The 15,343-nt window shown below is 51.5% G+C and overlaps 3 protein-coding genes across 4 annotated transcripts; 2 read left to right on the forward strand and 1 right to left on the reverse strand.

The window, feature by feature from the left end:
- The first annotated feature begins 201 nt into the window (after positions 1-201).
- On the forward strand, positions 202-953 carry LOC135998199 (feather keratin Cos1-2-like). The gene is made up of 2 exons (XM_065651339.1): positions 202-326; positions 620-953. The coding sequence occupies exons 1-2, from the start codon at positions 202-204 to the stop codon at positions 951-953; spliced, it is 459 nt and encodes a 152-aa protein (XP_065507411.1).
- A 4,465-nt stretch (positions 954-5,418) lies between these two features.
- LOC135998001 (feather keratin Cos1-2) lies at positions 5,419-11,622 on the reverse strand. Of its 2 annotated transcripts, none has more exons than XM_065651016.1 (2): positions 11,539-11,622; positions 5,419-5,745 (listed from the first exon to the last, which is right to left on the reverse strand). In XM_065651016.1, the coding sequence occupies exons 1-2, from the start codon at positions 11,620-11,622 to the stop codon at positions 5,419-5,421; spliced, it is 411 nt and encodes a 136-aa protein (XP_065507088.1). The 2 variants fall into 2 exon arrangements, with proteins under 2 accessions (XP_065507088.1, XP_065507089.1); XM_065651017.1 differs by lacking the exon at positions 11,539-11,622 and adding an exon at positions 6,040-6,112 and having other exon boundaries at positions 5,419-5,726.
- Positions 11,623-11,747: 125 nt separating this feature from the next.
- LOC135998103 (feather keratin Cos1-2-like) lies at positions 11,748-12,499 on the forward strand. Its single transcript, XM_065651212.1, has 2 exons — positions 11,748-11,879; positions 12,173-12,499. Exons 1-2 carry the CDS (start codon positions 11,748-11,750, stop codon positions 12,497-12,499), a joined length of 459 nt encoding a protein of 152 aa, XP_065507284.1.
- Positions 12,500-15,343: the final 2,844 nt, after the last annotated feature.

The raw sequence follows: 15,343 nt of genomic DNA on the forward strand, positions 1-15,343 counted from the left end.
ACAGGATGCCACCAGCACTTGAAATGAGAATTCTGCCTGTGCTGAAGTTTGTGTGCTCTGGAAATCCTAGGCCTTTCATCCCGACACGTAAAGAAGCCTTCATAAGTGAAAGTATGTAGCAGAAGCCAGGAAGTGAAAAGGCAGCACTGCAGGAAACCAGGACACAGCCCATACCATTAGCTGGCGTGTTTTGCATTCACCATGAGCTTGTCAGAAAATTATTACTTCCACAAAGGATGCTTGGGCCTCAGGCAGTGCAGGATTCCTATAAAAGGCAACAAAACTCTCTGCTCTCTCATCCACTTCTCTCGCGTCCTTCTCCTTGGGATCAGGTGAATGTGAAGCCTGTTCTCCTCCTGCTTCAGAATCAGGTGTCTTTCCTCAATGTGTGTCTCAGACGGAAGGGTCTCTCCTGGCCCTGGGGTGGGAGCTGCATCTCATGGGAGAGGGAAGGGGAGAGAAGGTCTTCCACAGAGAGAATTTGGGACAATGGAGGTGGCTTCTGGGATTTGAGGTTGCCAGCGCATGCTGGGCCAAGAGGTGCTTTGGCTCAACTGTGTTTTGGTGCAGTGCTGTTTCTCAAGAGCAACACCTGATGCTCTATTTCCTCCTGCCCTCTCTCCCAGGTGAACCTCTGTCCCAGAGACATGTCCTGCTGCAACCCGTGTCTGCCCTGCCAGCCCTGTGGCCCGACCCCACTGGCCAACAGCTGCAATGAGCCCTGTGTCAGGCAGTGCCAGAGCTCCACCATCGCCATCCAGCCCTCCGCAGTGGTGGTGACCCTGCCTGGCCCCATCCTCAGCTCCTTCCCACGGAACACCGTTGTGGGCTCCTCCACCTCCGCTGCTGTTGGCAGCATCCTCAGCACGGAGGGAGTGCCCATCAACTCTGGGGACTTTGACCTCTCCTGCATTACCAGCCGCTACAGTGGCAGCAGATGTCGACCCTGCTAAAGATGCTGGCAACGTCCTTGGGCAAGAATCTCCCAAGACCTTGCAACATGGTCCTTGAAAGGAGATAGAGCTTTGCAGGATTGCATTCAGGGCTTTGAACTCTTGTTTCCTTCTGCGACTCATGTCTCTCTCTCTTGCTTTTGTTGATTCTGTCTCCCAAGGGCAGTGTGGCAGGGCCTTGTTGTTCTCCCTCCCACTGCAGGGCAGGCAGACTGACACTCTGCAGGAGTTTCACTGCAATGTTATGGCTGTCCGTGGTGCTCCCTCTGAGCCACCTCCTTTTCTTCTTGAGTCTCATTAAACTTGTGCTGCATCCAAGTCTGGGCCTCCGAGTCCACCTTTGTTCTGAGGCAACTCTTCCAGTCTGCTCAGGGAAAACACGGAGGAAGGGGAGGGTGGGACTCCCTGCCGTGGATTGTTTCATGGCCTTTCCTTTGGAGCTGAAGAAGACACTCATGGCTACGCTACAGGCAGTGGCCTTCAGTGAGTAAAGGGTTCCAAAGTGTGGCAGGAGTGGGGCTGGGAAACCACAATTCCTGGGCACAATCCACACCCTCATCTCTCTCATTCCTTCCCCTCCATTACCTGATCTAGTGTGCATGGCCAACACACATGGGCACAGACACATGAGATAGAGGAACCTCATACAATCTCTCAGCATCTGGCAGGCCCCAGTTGCTCTCCAGACATGCGTCTCCACCATCATCATAGAATACCAGGATAAAAGGGACCACAAGGATGACCTGGACCAACCTTTCATTTCAAAACCACAGGCTAGCCAAGATGCTCCAGCACCCTGTTGAACGGAATCTTATATGTGTCCGATGTTTCAGAATCCACCACTTCCCTGAGGAGATTGTTCCAGCGTGTCCTCGTTCTCATCATGAATAATTTTGCTCTCGTGTTCAATCACATACCTCCCAGGAGTAGCTTGTACCTATTGCCCCTCGTCTTTTCCACGTGACTGCTTGCAAAAAGGGAGTCTCGATTTTCTGTCTAGGCTCCCTGGAAATACTGGAGCATGGTGCTGAGGTCTCCACTAAGCTTCTCAAAGCTGAACAGCCCCAGTTGTCTCAGCCTTTTCTTATGCTGCAGATTCTTATCCCGTTGATCATCTTTGTGACCCTTCTCTGGAATATTTCCAGTCTATCCCCATCTCTTTTGTATAGCAGCGACCAAAATCAAGCACAATATTTGAGGTTTGGCCTGACAAGCTCTGAGTAGGGCGTGATAATGACTTCTTTGTCTCCACTGGTGGTCCCCTTGCTAATGTAACTGGGCATCCTGTTGGCCTTCTTTGTTGCAGCAGGACGTTGTTCTCTCCTGTTGAGCTGCTTGTCCACCAGGACCCCCAGGTCCCTTTCCACAGAGCTGCTCCCCAGCCAGCTGGATCCCAGCCTCTGCTGGGATTATGTTTTCCCATGTGCTGCACCTTACACGTGGCTGAGATAATTCCCAGGTTAGAATTGGTATCAGCCACACTCAGGCTGCATAATGGAGTCCCCACTTGCTGTGAACACAACGATCCTAAGGGCCACCACAGCCCCAGGACAGCACTGAGTGTTCGAAGACGCATTTTCTGGCCATCAACCTACCCTTTCTACACAGAGGGTGACTGGGCAGATGGCTTGCACACTAGGGTCTTCCCAGCAGTGCAGTCCTTGGCCATTGGAGAGCTGTCCTGCAAGAGACCCTGCACACCCCTGGGAACCACATGGGCACATCAAGGTGCAGGGCTGGGCCCTCATGGTAGGGCACCTCTCCCCACACCAGGCTCTGCAGTAAACAGCACCAGTCTTGGCGGCTACACTGGGAGGAAAAGTACTGCTCCTAAGCCCAGGAAGGCAAGCCCCCCACATGGTGCCATGGACCCGCTCTGCCCTGGGCCCAGGCAATGGACCCCAGCATGGACCGTCTCCACACACAAGAGAGCCGTCACCAAGAACACCTAGGCAATCAAGACACTCTTCTGGGTACGTGTATCTGCCACTCTAGATGGAAGTCTCTTATAGACCTGCTGACTCATCTTTGGGGGTTCTCATTTCCCTTGATCGTGACTGTCCTTCTAGAGAAGAAGTTCAAAGGTTCATGTCCCTCTTTGCTATTCCTTGCCTGCAGAGTACATCTCTTTCAGTGAAGAAATCTTGGAAATGAAGAGGACAATAGCCATGCAATAGCCATTGCTTCGTCTCTGCTTCTTGTTCTGCCGTCCCTGCAAGCTGAGGCCTCATGGCTGTCCCTGCACGTTGAGTCCTCATGAGAGACTGAATCTAGTTCCGGTTGGCTGCAGGATCCTGCTGGAGTAGCTGCTGGGAATTGCAAGACTGGTTCTATAATATTTGTTCTGCTTTATTTTTTCTCTATCTTTATTTAGTAGCATTAGCAAAACGTTTTCAAATTTTCCAGCTTTCTTCTCTCTGTCCTTCTTTTCCTTTCCTCTCAAAATCATCTGTTCTTAGTGAAAAAGGGGAAGGGGGTGGGGTGGAAGGCGGGAGGGGGAAAGGGGGTTAAGGAAAATATATCTGCCACAGTTTTTGATTGTCTCCCCACGATCAAACCACGACACCTTGAAAGATCACCTGCTCCAATCTTTCATGGGAAAGAGAGACAAGATGAGATTATCTACCACCCTGTCCAATCACAACTTGGAAACTTGCAGCAGATGGGAACTCTGCCACATCCCTGGGAGGTCATTCCAGTGAAGGATTGGTCTTACTGTAAAAAAGGTATTTCTTATGTGAAACTGAAACCTCTCCCAGTGACACTTGGACTCACTGGCCCTTGTCCTCGCCATGTGGCTCCTTTGAATGAGAGAGCTTGCATCTTCTTTGTAGAAATTATTGAAGTACTAGAATATGTTGATGAGGTGTGCCCGAGCCTTCTGTTCATCCAGCAGAAAAAGACCTGTCTCCTTCAGCCTTCCCTCAGAGGACAGGTTCTCCAGCCCTTTGGTCCAATTAGACACATACACAAGAGTGGTGGTGGCTGTCAGATCAGGATCAGGGAAGGCCGAGTCAGGGGACTTGGATCCCAGCAGTGGCTTTCTTGATGCAGAACGGCCAGTCAGCACAAGTGGCAACTGCGTGAAGATGGCCACAATCCCAATGCCCGTGCTACCAGGGCTTGCAGGAAAGAGATTTTCTCTCCCATGGGAGTGTTGCAATGAAGAAGTTTGCATATGGTGACATTACAATTGAAGGACATGAGTGGGAGGATCATGAACTCAGTGATAGCCAGGAAGACAGGAAAACGTCAAAATGACTGTGCCAGGAAGCAGGCAACATAAATGATTTTCCTCAAGGCAAGGAAAATCTCCATCATTTTCGACACCACGGTGGCGGTGTACCAGGTCTCCACCAAGGAAACATGAGGAGGAAGAATGGAGGTCATTCTCCACCAGGGTTAGAAGATACATGGAGAAGATAATGGCACATGGGGCCGTGTGCCCACCCTGGGATGGATGGAAAGCCCAGGGGAATGAGATCAATTACAGGTGTCTTGTTCTCCATTGCCATGGCCCAGTACACGACCAGAAGGAATCAGCTGTCCAGACAAGAGGGAAGGAGCAAAGCTGTGGTGGGTTAGATCTACTATTTCAGTTGCTTTTGAAAAGGCAAACCACCTTTGTTTCTGACTGAGAGAACCCACTTACCCCAGATAAAGGTCTGACCACACCAGGGTTCAGGTGTGGATGTGGACCAGAGCAGAAAGGACCTGGCAGAGTTTTGACCACCATTTCTGCTCTGCTGGAACTCACCATTGCCATGGAATGGCTGATTTGCGTTGCACGTAATTGGATGTGTGACAGTTCCTGGGTGCATTGGTTTCTTAATTGCCTCGTTCTTAATTGCTTACTTTAAATGACCAAAGTGCCTCTTAGGTCTAATGTAGATCATGGTTGGAGATTACATTACTGGGAAGAGCAGAGAATGTTGGGTAAGAAATGCCAATGTGTTTGCCCAAGGGAGCTAAGCAAGGGTGAGACACCCACTAAGTTGACTGTCCCTTGAGAACAACTCCATTCAATTTATTTATGAAAACATGAAACTGATTTACTGTGTTGCAAAGTGACAAAATCCACTGCAGGGAGTCCCACCCTCCCCTTCATCCACATGTTTCCCCTGAGCAGACTGGAAGAGTTGCCTAAAAGCAAAAGAGGACTCGGAGGCCCAGGCTTGGATGCAGCACAACTTTAATGAGTCTCAAGAAGAAAAGGAGGTGGCTCAGAAGGAGCACCACAGGCAGCCACAAGGATGTGGTGAAACTCCTGCAGTGAGGGAGGCCAACAGGTCACCGCTAGGCTTGCCTTGGGAACAGAATCAGCAGAGGAAAGAGAGAGAGACACGAGTGGAAGAAGGAAACAATGGTTCAAAGCTTAGAATGCAATGCTGTGGATCTCTGTCTCCTTTCAGGACCATGTTCAAAGGTCTTGAGAGGTTCTTGCCCAAAGGAGCTGCCAGCAGTTTTAGCAGGGTCGACATCTGCTGCCACAGTAGCGGCTGGTAATGCAGGAGAGGTCAAAGCCCCCGGAGTTGATGGGCACTCCCTCCGAGCTGAGGATGCTGCCAACAGCAGCGGAGGTGGAGGAGCCCACAACGGTGTTCTGTGGGAAGGAGCTGAGGATGGGGCCGGGCAGGGTCACCACCACTGCGGAGGGCTGGATGGCGATGGTGGAGCTCTGGCATTGCCTGACACAGGGCTCATTGCAGCTGTTGGCCAGTGGGGTTGGGCCACAGGGCTGGCAGGGCAGACACGGGTTGCAGCAGGACATGTCTCTGGGACAGAGGTTCACCTGGGAGAGAGGGCAGGAGGAAATAGAGCATCAGGTGTTGCTCTTGAGAAACAGCACTGCACCAAAACACAGTTGAGCCAAAGCACCTCTTGGCCCAGCATGCGCTGGCAACCTCAAATCCCAGAAGCCACCTCCATTGTCCCAAATTCTCTCTGTGGAAGACCTTCTCTCCCCTTCCCTCTCCCATGAGATGCAGCTCCCATCCCAGGGTCAGGACAGACCCTTCCGTCTGAGACACACATTGAGGAAAGACACCTGATTCTGAAGCAGGAGGAGAAGAGGCTTCACACTCACCTGATTCCCAAGGAGAAGGAGGCAAGAGAAGTGGATGATAAAGCTGAGAGTTGGGCTGTCTTTTATAGCAGTCCTGAACTGCCTCAGGCCCAGGCAGCCTTTGTGGAAGTAATAATTTTCTGACAAGCTCTTGGTGAATGCAAAACATGCCAGCTAATGGTATGGGCTGTGTCCTGGTTTTCTGCACTGCCGCCTTTCTATTTCCTGGTATCTGCCACATATTTTCCTATATGAAGGCTTCTTTTGTAAGTGCCGGGATTAGAGGCCTGAGGATTTCCATGTTGGACACATGTCAGCATGTATTTCTTTTTAGTTCACGCCCATTCCCTCACGGACGCTTCTTTAGAAGGCTGGATGAGAAATCCCAGGATTTCCGGGGCAAGGATGCATCGCTGTGTTCAGAAGACAGGGACGAAGAGCCAGAGGGGTCCAGTGGAGGCAGGCTGGGGAACTCTGGTGGGTTATTTCGTACCATCTTACTGACAGCAGGGGCCCCAGCTTCTCCCAGGCCTGCAATCCTTAGCTCGTCCCCAAGGGCTCCCGTGACTGTGTGCACTGCCCTCTCTCATTCTCTCCCGGCTCCCTCCACCAGTCATTGGCTGTCGTATTCCCGGGCGCGTGGACTGCACTTCATGTTTTCATCTCTCTTTCACCCTAAGCTGTCCTCAGGAGGAAATTGCAACCTCTTTGGCCTTCTCCTCTCTCTGGGCAGTCTGTGTGTCTCAGAGACTTCTCGAGCAATGCTGCCAGTGCTTCTGTCCTGCTTAGAGTGCCCCGTCCCTGCTCTGGAGGGGAGGTCCCCAGCAGCTCCTCCGTCACATCCATTGCTATGTGCTCATCTGCAACAATGTGCCTGTCAGCGTGATTGTGTACCAGCCTGTGTGATTCTCTGCATGCACATCCATGTGCTTGTCTGCCTGGCTGTGCACACACCTGTGTGCCTCTGGTGGGACCGTGTTTCTATTTAACTGTACAATCCGTTGCACTTCGCTGGCCTTGTGCACATTTGCTTGTGTCTGTGCATCTGTGTATATCCTGGTGCACACGTGAGCAAGTTGGATATGTGTTAGTGCATGTGTGTGTGTACGTAGTTGTGCCTGACCATTCCAAGTCCCGCGTTGACACCCCTCTGTGTAAGTGCTAGACATTGACACAGTCTCAGCCCCTCATCTCAGAGGGCACAGACAGGGCCACAGCAATCTGGTCTCAATGAGGTGAATGCCCAACCCTGAACAACTCATTTTATCTTGGCTGCAGGGAGCTTCAAAGGGTTGAGCTGTTTCCCGGGGCCTTTGCTCCTGACTCCTGCAAAAGCTTTGAGGGTACAGGATTCACCTGGCTCCATGACTGACCCTTGTCCAGAGCCGGGAGCTATGGGAAAAGGAATGCGAGCATGAGGAGGCTGGGTGGAGGAAGATGGTGACCATGGGGCGTGTAGCCAACAGCACCAGTAAAGAGCACCAACTCTGTACAGAGCCAAGGATGCCAAGTGCCAGCAACACTAGATAGGTCCAGCTGTGCCATAAGGTCTCTTTCCAAGCCTCTAACGAGACACTGACTGCAAACAGTTTTTACAAACCATTTGGCCATGCCTGAGATGCAGCAGGTGTAGCTTCTGGGCCCCATGGCCTGGAGAAAGAGTGTGGAACTCAAGCATTGGCTAGCATCGCCACACAGGGGAAAGCAGCCACTGGTTCTCCTCTGAAAAGCTTTGCACAGTATCATAGAATCCCAGAATGCTCGGAGTTTGAAGGGACCTCTGTAGGTCATCTTGTCCAACCCACCTTCTAAAGCAAGTACACCTATAGCAGATTGCACAGGAATGTGTCCAGGTGGGTGCTGAATTTCTCCAGAGAAGGAGACTCCACAACCTCTCTGGGCAGCCTGTTCCCGTGCTCTGTCACTGTAGAAGAAAATAAGTTTTTCCTCATCTTCAGATGAAAGCTCCTGTGCTTCCAGTCTGTACCCGTTGCCTATCATCCTATCATTGGGCACCACTGAAAGGATTCTAGTACCATCATCTTGACATCCACCCTTAAGGTACTTGTAAACATTGATAATATCGTCTCTCAACCTTCTCTTCTCCAGGCTGAACCAACACAGCTCTCTCAGTCTCTCCTCATAAGAAAGATGCTCTGGGCTCTGATCATCTTCGTAGACCGCCACTGGACTCCATCCAATAATTCCTTATCCTTGTTAAACCGGGGGCCCAGAACTGGATGCTTTTCCTTAAATGCAAGCATTCTGGCTCACACCACAGTGCCTTTCCTCTTCCAGAAATGATGGCAGAGACATCCTGCTCAGGATCCTCAAAGTGCTCTGGGAGATGGCCCATTCCCTGCATAGGACACCTCTCCGCAGCAGACAGAGGAGGGCACCTCTGGACTGGCTGGGCTGAGGGTCTTGGCTGTGTGCTGCTTCACACCTGGCTCCCATCAGGAAACCGTGGGGAAAGACCTCTCCCCTTGTGGGATCTGGGGTCCACAGGGCCACTCAATGAGTTGGGAAATCTGCAGTGAGTGACCAGTGGTGGAAAGGGGGCACGGGGGCTCTGCCTGCCTTAAAGAACCCTTACTGCCGTGTCCCATCCCACTTGTGCATCCGCAGCACCAAAGAAAAGCTTTTTCACTGTGGAGGTGGTCAAACACTGGAGCGGGTTGTTCAAGAGAGGTTGTGGAGACTTATCTGCAGAGATACTCCAATCCTGTCTAGATACAGCTCTTAGACAGCATGCTCTAGCTGACCCTACTCTTGCAAAGACATTGAGAGAGGTCGTCTGCAGAGGTGACTTCCATGATTCTGTGAAATGCATAGCTCAAGGTGCTCCGGCCACACAAGGAAATTCAGGTTTCTCTCAGGGTCAGCACACTGGGCCCCTGAATTGAATTCTCCCCCACCACTGCAATTCTCTTCTGTCCATTTCCTCCCCAGGCCCATGCTGAAGTGCAGCAAAGCCCATGTGCCCAACCCTTAAGGAGACACTGCTGCAGCCCTGTCCAAAATGTCTCTCCAGAGCTACTCTCACTTCTTAGCCAAACACCCTTGACACAGCACTCGCGGCACTGTGGGGCCCTGTCATAAAGCGGGAAACCAAACGCAGCATAAAGGGAAACAATAGCACGTGCCATGTCATTACCTGCAATGTTACCACTCATTAGGAGCACGCAGGAAAATTGTGGCTTATGCAGTGTGTGCCTTTGGGCCCGAGGCGGTGTGAAGACAGAAGAAAAACCAGTTCAGCTGGTCACTGTCCCAAACAGTTCAGTCACCTCCTTCACATTAGGAACCAGGTGGATGGGAATTCCCTCTTCTCCTTCCCCTCCTCCTATAGGAAGGGGTCCAGCCTTCAAGGAGATCTCAGTTGATATCAGATCCTTGGTCTCATGTTAGTGCTCTGAGATAGTGGTTGTGGGAGAGGGCAGAGGAGAGATGGTTTGTCATGGAGAGAGGCTGAGGCTGGGCTGAGGTGGCTTTGTGGCTACAGGCCAGGCAGGAGTATCCCTGGGCTCAGGCAGAGAAACCCTTGTTCCCCGCTGCACAGCACCCACCTCCCATCCCATCAGGTGCCTTGGCCTCTGAGCATGCCCTAAGGATGGTGATCCCAACTTGTGCTGTCTTCATGGGAGGACGCCATTGCTGCAGGAGACCCTGGGAGGTCAGCAGCTCCACAATAACTCAAGGCCATTCTTCTTGGTCTGGATGGAGGTGGTCTTGGGCAGGAGACTCAGACAGAGAAGATGGCTACGTGGATGTAAGGAGAAGATTGCAGGAGAAATCACTTTGGCTCATGTTCAGCTTCCCAGCATCTCCAGAAGAAGGGGGCATGGCATGCGTCGAAGCAAAGGCATCGCATGTGCCGGGTACACGAGCACAAATGTCAATTGACATCGTGGCCCACCACCCCCACAGAGGAGCAAGAGCAGGAGAAAGTGACTGCACAGATAGAAAGCAGAAATAAAGCACGGAAATTACAAGCACTCGTGGCACTTCTAACTACCATAGCTGTTGCAAATGCAAGAGGACCTTGGCTGGCTTCCAGGCACTCACCCGGCAGGATACTCTCTCCTTCCTCTATGGGACAGGACGAGAACATAAGATGGAAACGGTCATGAGTCCCAGTAAAGACAGGGGGATTACTCATCAATTATCATTAGCGGCAAAATAGACCTGATTTGTAGAAGATTGATTTAACTTATTAACAATAAGACACAAAGAAGGATGGTGAAAACAGCCAAAATAGCCTTAAGAATTTCCCCACATTCCTTAACTCTTTCTAACAGATTAAACTTCCCTCCTTCACTGCAGGCTTCTCTTTTTGATCCACTCTTAAACAATACAGTGGGATGCAGCATAGCAGGTTCCTTTCTGATGAAGGGTGGACTTTGACCTACACATGAAAATCATCAGTGTTTGTGGCTTTCCCTAATCCACACGTACCTGCATTCCCAGACACAGCTGATGGGCCCTCAGACTCAGCTCTTTGTATGGAGGAGGGGGAAGCCCTGGTGCTTGAAAAGCAGAGGATTTTGACTGAAAACTGTTTGACTCTCCCTAATGCACCCAGAGATTTTGTCCTCCATCTCAGAGCAGGGCTACACCTTGACCCCAGCCTAATACCCACTTGATGAGAGCTGTCAGCCACTGCCTCACTCAGCACCAGGCTGACAAGCTGCAGAAATACATCTGGCATTGGCAAGGCATGAGGAGCCTATGTCGCATCCCAGTCACCAGCAACACTGCATCAGCAGGTTATTACTGCAGGGACAATGGCCTGCACAGGTAGGCAGGGTTTCTTGGACTTTCTTCCCGCTTGTAAAGGAAGAAAGGGAGGGTGCAGGAGGCAGAGACTGCATTTCAGTTCTCTGAGCACCTCTCTGCCAGGACAAAGACACCACCATTCAGCTGCAGAAGGGCTCCTTCTGGCAAGGGCAACCTGCTGCTCTACAGTGCTCTTGGACACACCAGGGAAGAGTCGCCCACTACGATGTGCACATGTCCTGATGATGAGGGTCGCAGAGCTACAGAGGGACACAAGTGTGCTCATGCAGGCCTGCAGGGAACTCTCTGAAAATCTGTACGCTCACAGAAAGCCAGGAAATCATCAGCAAGTAGGGACTTTGTTGAGGAGATGCTGGGGACCACTGTGGTAGAAAAGGATTCAAGTTCCAAAGGGAAAACGAGGCCCCAAACAAGCTCCTGGTGTTTCCTGAGGACCTGCAGAGAGTGCAAGGAGAGGGCATGAGGCAAAGGAACCCAGCAAAATCATCCTGTGAACACTGTTAGTGTTGTAATAGTATCAGACACTCCCAGCAGAGGCCCACCTGTGTGCAACAAGGAGCAACCATCAGAGAGGTGGAGGGAGCAAGAGAAAAGGATATGGCATGTTGTCCCAAATGTCATTTCTTGGTCACTGGATGGGAAACATTACAGTGCTGCCCATTTCCAGACAACTTTGCCACAAAGGAGCCCACAGGAATGACCCAGATGCACATCACCTACCTGCACAGGATGCCACCAGCACTTGGCCTGAGTCTTCTGCCCGCGCTGACCTCTGTCTACCCTGGAAACCCTCAGGCCCTTCATCCCGGCACTTACAGAAGAAGCCTTCATATAGGAAAGCATGTGGCATGAGACAGGAAATGAAAAGGCGTCAATGCACGAAATCAGGACACAGCTCATACCATTAACTGGTGTGTTTTACATTCATCATGAGCTTGTCAGAAAATTATTACTTCCACAAAAGCTGCCTGGGCCTGAGGCAGTGCAGGACTCCTATAAAAGGCAGCCCAACTCTCTGCTCTCTCATCCACTCCTCTCGCCTCCTTCTCCTTGGGAATCAGGTGAGTGTGAAGCCTGTTCTCCTCCTGCTTCAGAATCAGGTGTCTTTCCTCAATGTGTGTCTCAGCCAAGAGGGTCTGTCCTGGCCCTGGGGTGGGAGCTGCATCTCATGGGAGAGGGAAGGGGAGAGAAGATCTTCTGCAGAGACAGTTTGAGACTTAGTGGAGGTGGCTCCTAGGATTTGAGGTTGGCAGCGTATGCTGGGCCAAGAGGTGCCTTGGCTCTCCTGTGCTTGGGTGCAGTGCTGCTTCACATGTGCTCCTCATGCTTTGCTTCGTCCTGTCCTCTCTCCCAGGTGAACCTGTGTCTCAGAGACATGTCCTGCTGCAACCCGTGTCTGCCCTGCCAGCCCTGTGGCCCAACCCCACTGGCCAACAGCTGCAATGAGCCCTGTGTCAGGCAATGCCAGAGCTCCACCATCGCCATCCAGCCCTCCGCAGTGGTGGTGACCCTGCCCGGCCCCATCCTCAGCTCCTTCCCACAGAACACCGTTGTGGGCTCCTCCACCTCCGCTGCTGTTGGCAGCATCCTCAGCTCGGAGGGAGTGCCCATCAACTCCGGGGGCTTTGACCTCTCCTGCATTACCAGCCGCTACGGTGGCAGCAGATGTCGACCCTGCTAAAGATGCTGGCAACGTCCTTGGGCAAGAATCTCCCAAGACCTTGCAACATGGTCCTTGAAAGGAGATAGAGCTTTGCAGCATTGTATTCGGAGCTTTGAACTCTTGTTTCCTTCTGCGACTCATGTCTCTCTCTCTTGCTTTTGCTGATTCTGTCTCCCAAGGGCAGTGCGGCAGGGCCTTGTTGTTCTCCCTCCCACCGCAGGGCAGGCAGACTGACACTCTGCAGGAGTTTCACTGTAATGTTATGGCTGTCCGTGGTGCTCCCTCTGAGCCACCTCCTTTTCTTCTTGAGTCTCATTAAACTTGTGCTGCATCCAAGTCTGGGCCTCTGAGTCCACCTTTGTTCTGAGGCAACTCTTCCAGTCTGCTCAGGGAAAACACGGAGGAAGGGGAGGGTGGGACTCCCTGCCGTGGATTGTTTCATGGCCTTTCCTTTGGAGCTGAAGAAGACACTCATGGCTACGCTACAGGCAGTGGCCTTCAGTGAGTAAAGGGTTCCAAAGTGTGGCAGGAGTGGGGCTGGGAAGCTGCAATTCCTGGGCACAATCCACACCCTCATCTCTCTCATTCCTTCCCCTCCATTACCTGATCTAGTGTGCATGGCCAACACACATGGGCACAGACACATGAGATAGAGGAACCTCATACAATCCCTCAGCATCTGGCAGGCCCCAGTTGCTCTCCAGACATGCGTCTCCACCATCATCATAGAATACCAGGATAAAAGGGACCACAAGGATGACCTGGACCAACCTTTCATTTCAAAACCACAGGCTAGCCAAGATGCTCCGGCACCCTGTTGAACGGAATCTTATATGTGTCCAATGTTTCAGAATCCACCACTTCCCTGAGGAGATTGTTCCAGCGTGTCCTCATTCTCATCATGAGTAATTTTGCTCTCGTGTTCAGTCAGATACCTCCCAGGAGTAGCTTGTACCTATTGCCCCTCGTCTTTTCCACGTGACTGCTTGCAAAAAGGGAGTCTCGATTTTCTGTCTAGGCTCCCTGGAAATACTGGAGCATGGTGCTGAGGTCTCCACTAAGCTTCTCAAAGCTGAACAGCCCCAGTTGTCTCAGCCTTTTCTTATGCTGCAGATTCTTATCCCGTTGATCATCTTTGTGACCCTTCTCTGGAATATTTCCAGTCTATCCCCATCTCTTTTGTATAGCAGCGACCAAAATCAAGCACAATATTTGAGGTTTGGCCTGACAAGCTCTGAGTAGGGCGTGATAATGACTTCTTTGTCTCCACTGGTGGTCCCCTTGCTAATGTAACTGGGCATCCTGTTGGCCTTCTTTGTTGCAGCAGGACGTTGTTCACTCCTATTGAGCTGCTTGTCCACCGGGACCCCCAGGTCCCTTTCCACAGAGCTGCTCCTCAGCCAGCTGGATCCCAGCCTCTGCTGGGATTATGTTTTCCCATGTGCTGCACCTTACACGTGGCTGAGATAATTCCCAGGTTAGAATTGGTATCAGCCACACTCAGGCTGCATAATGGAGTCCCCACTTGCTGTGAACGCAACGATCCTAAGGGCCACCGCAGCCCCAGGACAGCACTGAGTGTTCGAAGACGCATTTTCTGGCCATCAACCTACCCTTTCTACACAGAGGGTGACTGGGCAGATGGCTTGCACACCAGGGTCTTCCCAGCAGTGCAGTCCCTGGCCATTGGAGAGCTGTCCTGCAAGAGACCCTGCACACCCCTGGGAACCACATGGGCACATCAAAGTGCAGGGCTGCGCCCTCATGGTAGGACACCTCTCCCCACACCAGGCTCTGCAGTAAACAGCACCAGTCTTGGCGGCTACACTGGGAGGAAAAGTACTGGTCCTAAGACAGGAAGGCAAGCCCCCCACATGGTGCCATGGACCCGCTCTGCCCTGGCCCCAGGCAATGGACCCCAGCATGGAGCGTCTCCACACACAAGAGAGCCGTCACCAAGAACACCTAGGCAATCAAGACACTCTTCTGGGTACGTGTATCTGCCACTCTAGATGGAAGTCTCTTATAGACCTGCTGACTCATCTTTGGGGGTTCTCATTTCCCTTGATCGTGACTGTCCTTCTAGAGAAGAAGTTCAAAGGTTCATGTCCCTCTTTGCTATTCCCTGCCTGCAGAGTACATCTCTTTCAGTGAAGAAATCTTGTTAATGAAGAGGACAATAGCCATGCAGCATCCTATTTTCTCTGCAAAAAAAAGTGAATCTCAATTGCTATAAACTCTTTGGGAATGAGGATTTTCTTTCTGATGACTGGTGCAGTAAAGTGGATGGCATATTGTGACTTCACGATTGAAGGGTATCACTGGGAGGGACAGGGAATCATAGGATATTCCATACTGGAAGTGACCTTGTGTCCTGGATCATTGAGGGGAGCAACGAGAGGAGGTGGTCTTAGTCAGGTGACCATGGATTGGCCAATTGGAGTATTCCATCCCATTCACGACTTCCTGGATATAAAAGGTGGACCCGAAGGACGCTCCCTCTCTTCTGCTGGGTCTTCTGCTGCTTTGCTTTGTCTCTGCTTCTTGTTCTGCCGTCCCTGCAAGCTGAGGCCTCGTGGCTGTCCCTGCACGTTGAGTCCTCGTGACAGACTGAATCTAGTTCCGGTTGGCTGCAGGATCCTGCTGGAGTAGCTGCTGGGAATTGCAAGACTGGTTCTATAATATTTGTTCTGCTTTATTTTTTCTCTGTGATTATTTAGTAGCATTAGTAAAACTTTTTCAAATTTTCCAGCTTTCTTCTCTCTGTCCTTCTTATCCTTTCCTCTCAAAATCGTCTGTCCTTACTGAAAAAGGAGGAGGAGCCGGTGGGGGCGGAAGCGGGATGGGGGGAAGAGGGTTAAG

The sequence above is a fragment of the Caloenas nicobarica genome, chromosome 24, assembly GCF_036013445.1.
Source record: "Caloenas nicobarica isolate bCalNic1 chromosome 24, bCalNic1.hap1, whole genome shotgun sequence".
In the NCBI taxonomy this organism is placed as follows: Eukaryota; Metazoa; Chordata; class Aves; order Columbiformes; family Columbidae; genus Caloenas; species Caloenas nicobarica.

Bases quoted from the DNA above. Each gene is read 5' to 3' on its own strand.
- LOC135998199 (XM_065651339.1), top strand. From the start codon at position 202: ATGAGCTTGTCAGAAAATTATTACTTCCACAAAGGATGCTTGGGCCTC. The intron at 327-619 runs GATCAGGTGAAT...CTCCTGCCCTCT, and splicing joins TCTCGCGTCCTTCTCCTTGG to CTCCCAGGTGAACCTCTGTC.
- LOC135998103 (XM_065651212.1), top strand. From the start codon at position 11,748: ATGAGCTTGTCAGAAAATTATTACTTCCACAAAAGCTGCCTGGGCCTG. The intron at 11,880-12,172 runs GTGAGTGTGAAG...CCTCTCTCCCAG, and splicing joins TCCTTCTCCTTGGGAATCAG to GTGAACCTGTGTCTCAGAGA.
- LOC135998001 (XM_065651016.1), bottom strand. From the start codon at position 11,622: ATGAAGGGCCTGAGGGTTTCCAGGGTAGACAGAGGTCAGCGCGGGCAG. The intron at 5,746-11,538 runs GTAGGTGATGTG...CCTCTCTCCCAG, and splicing joins GCTGGTGGCATCCTGTGCAG to GTGAACCTCTGTCCCAGAGA.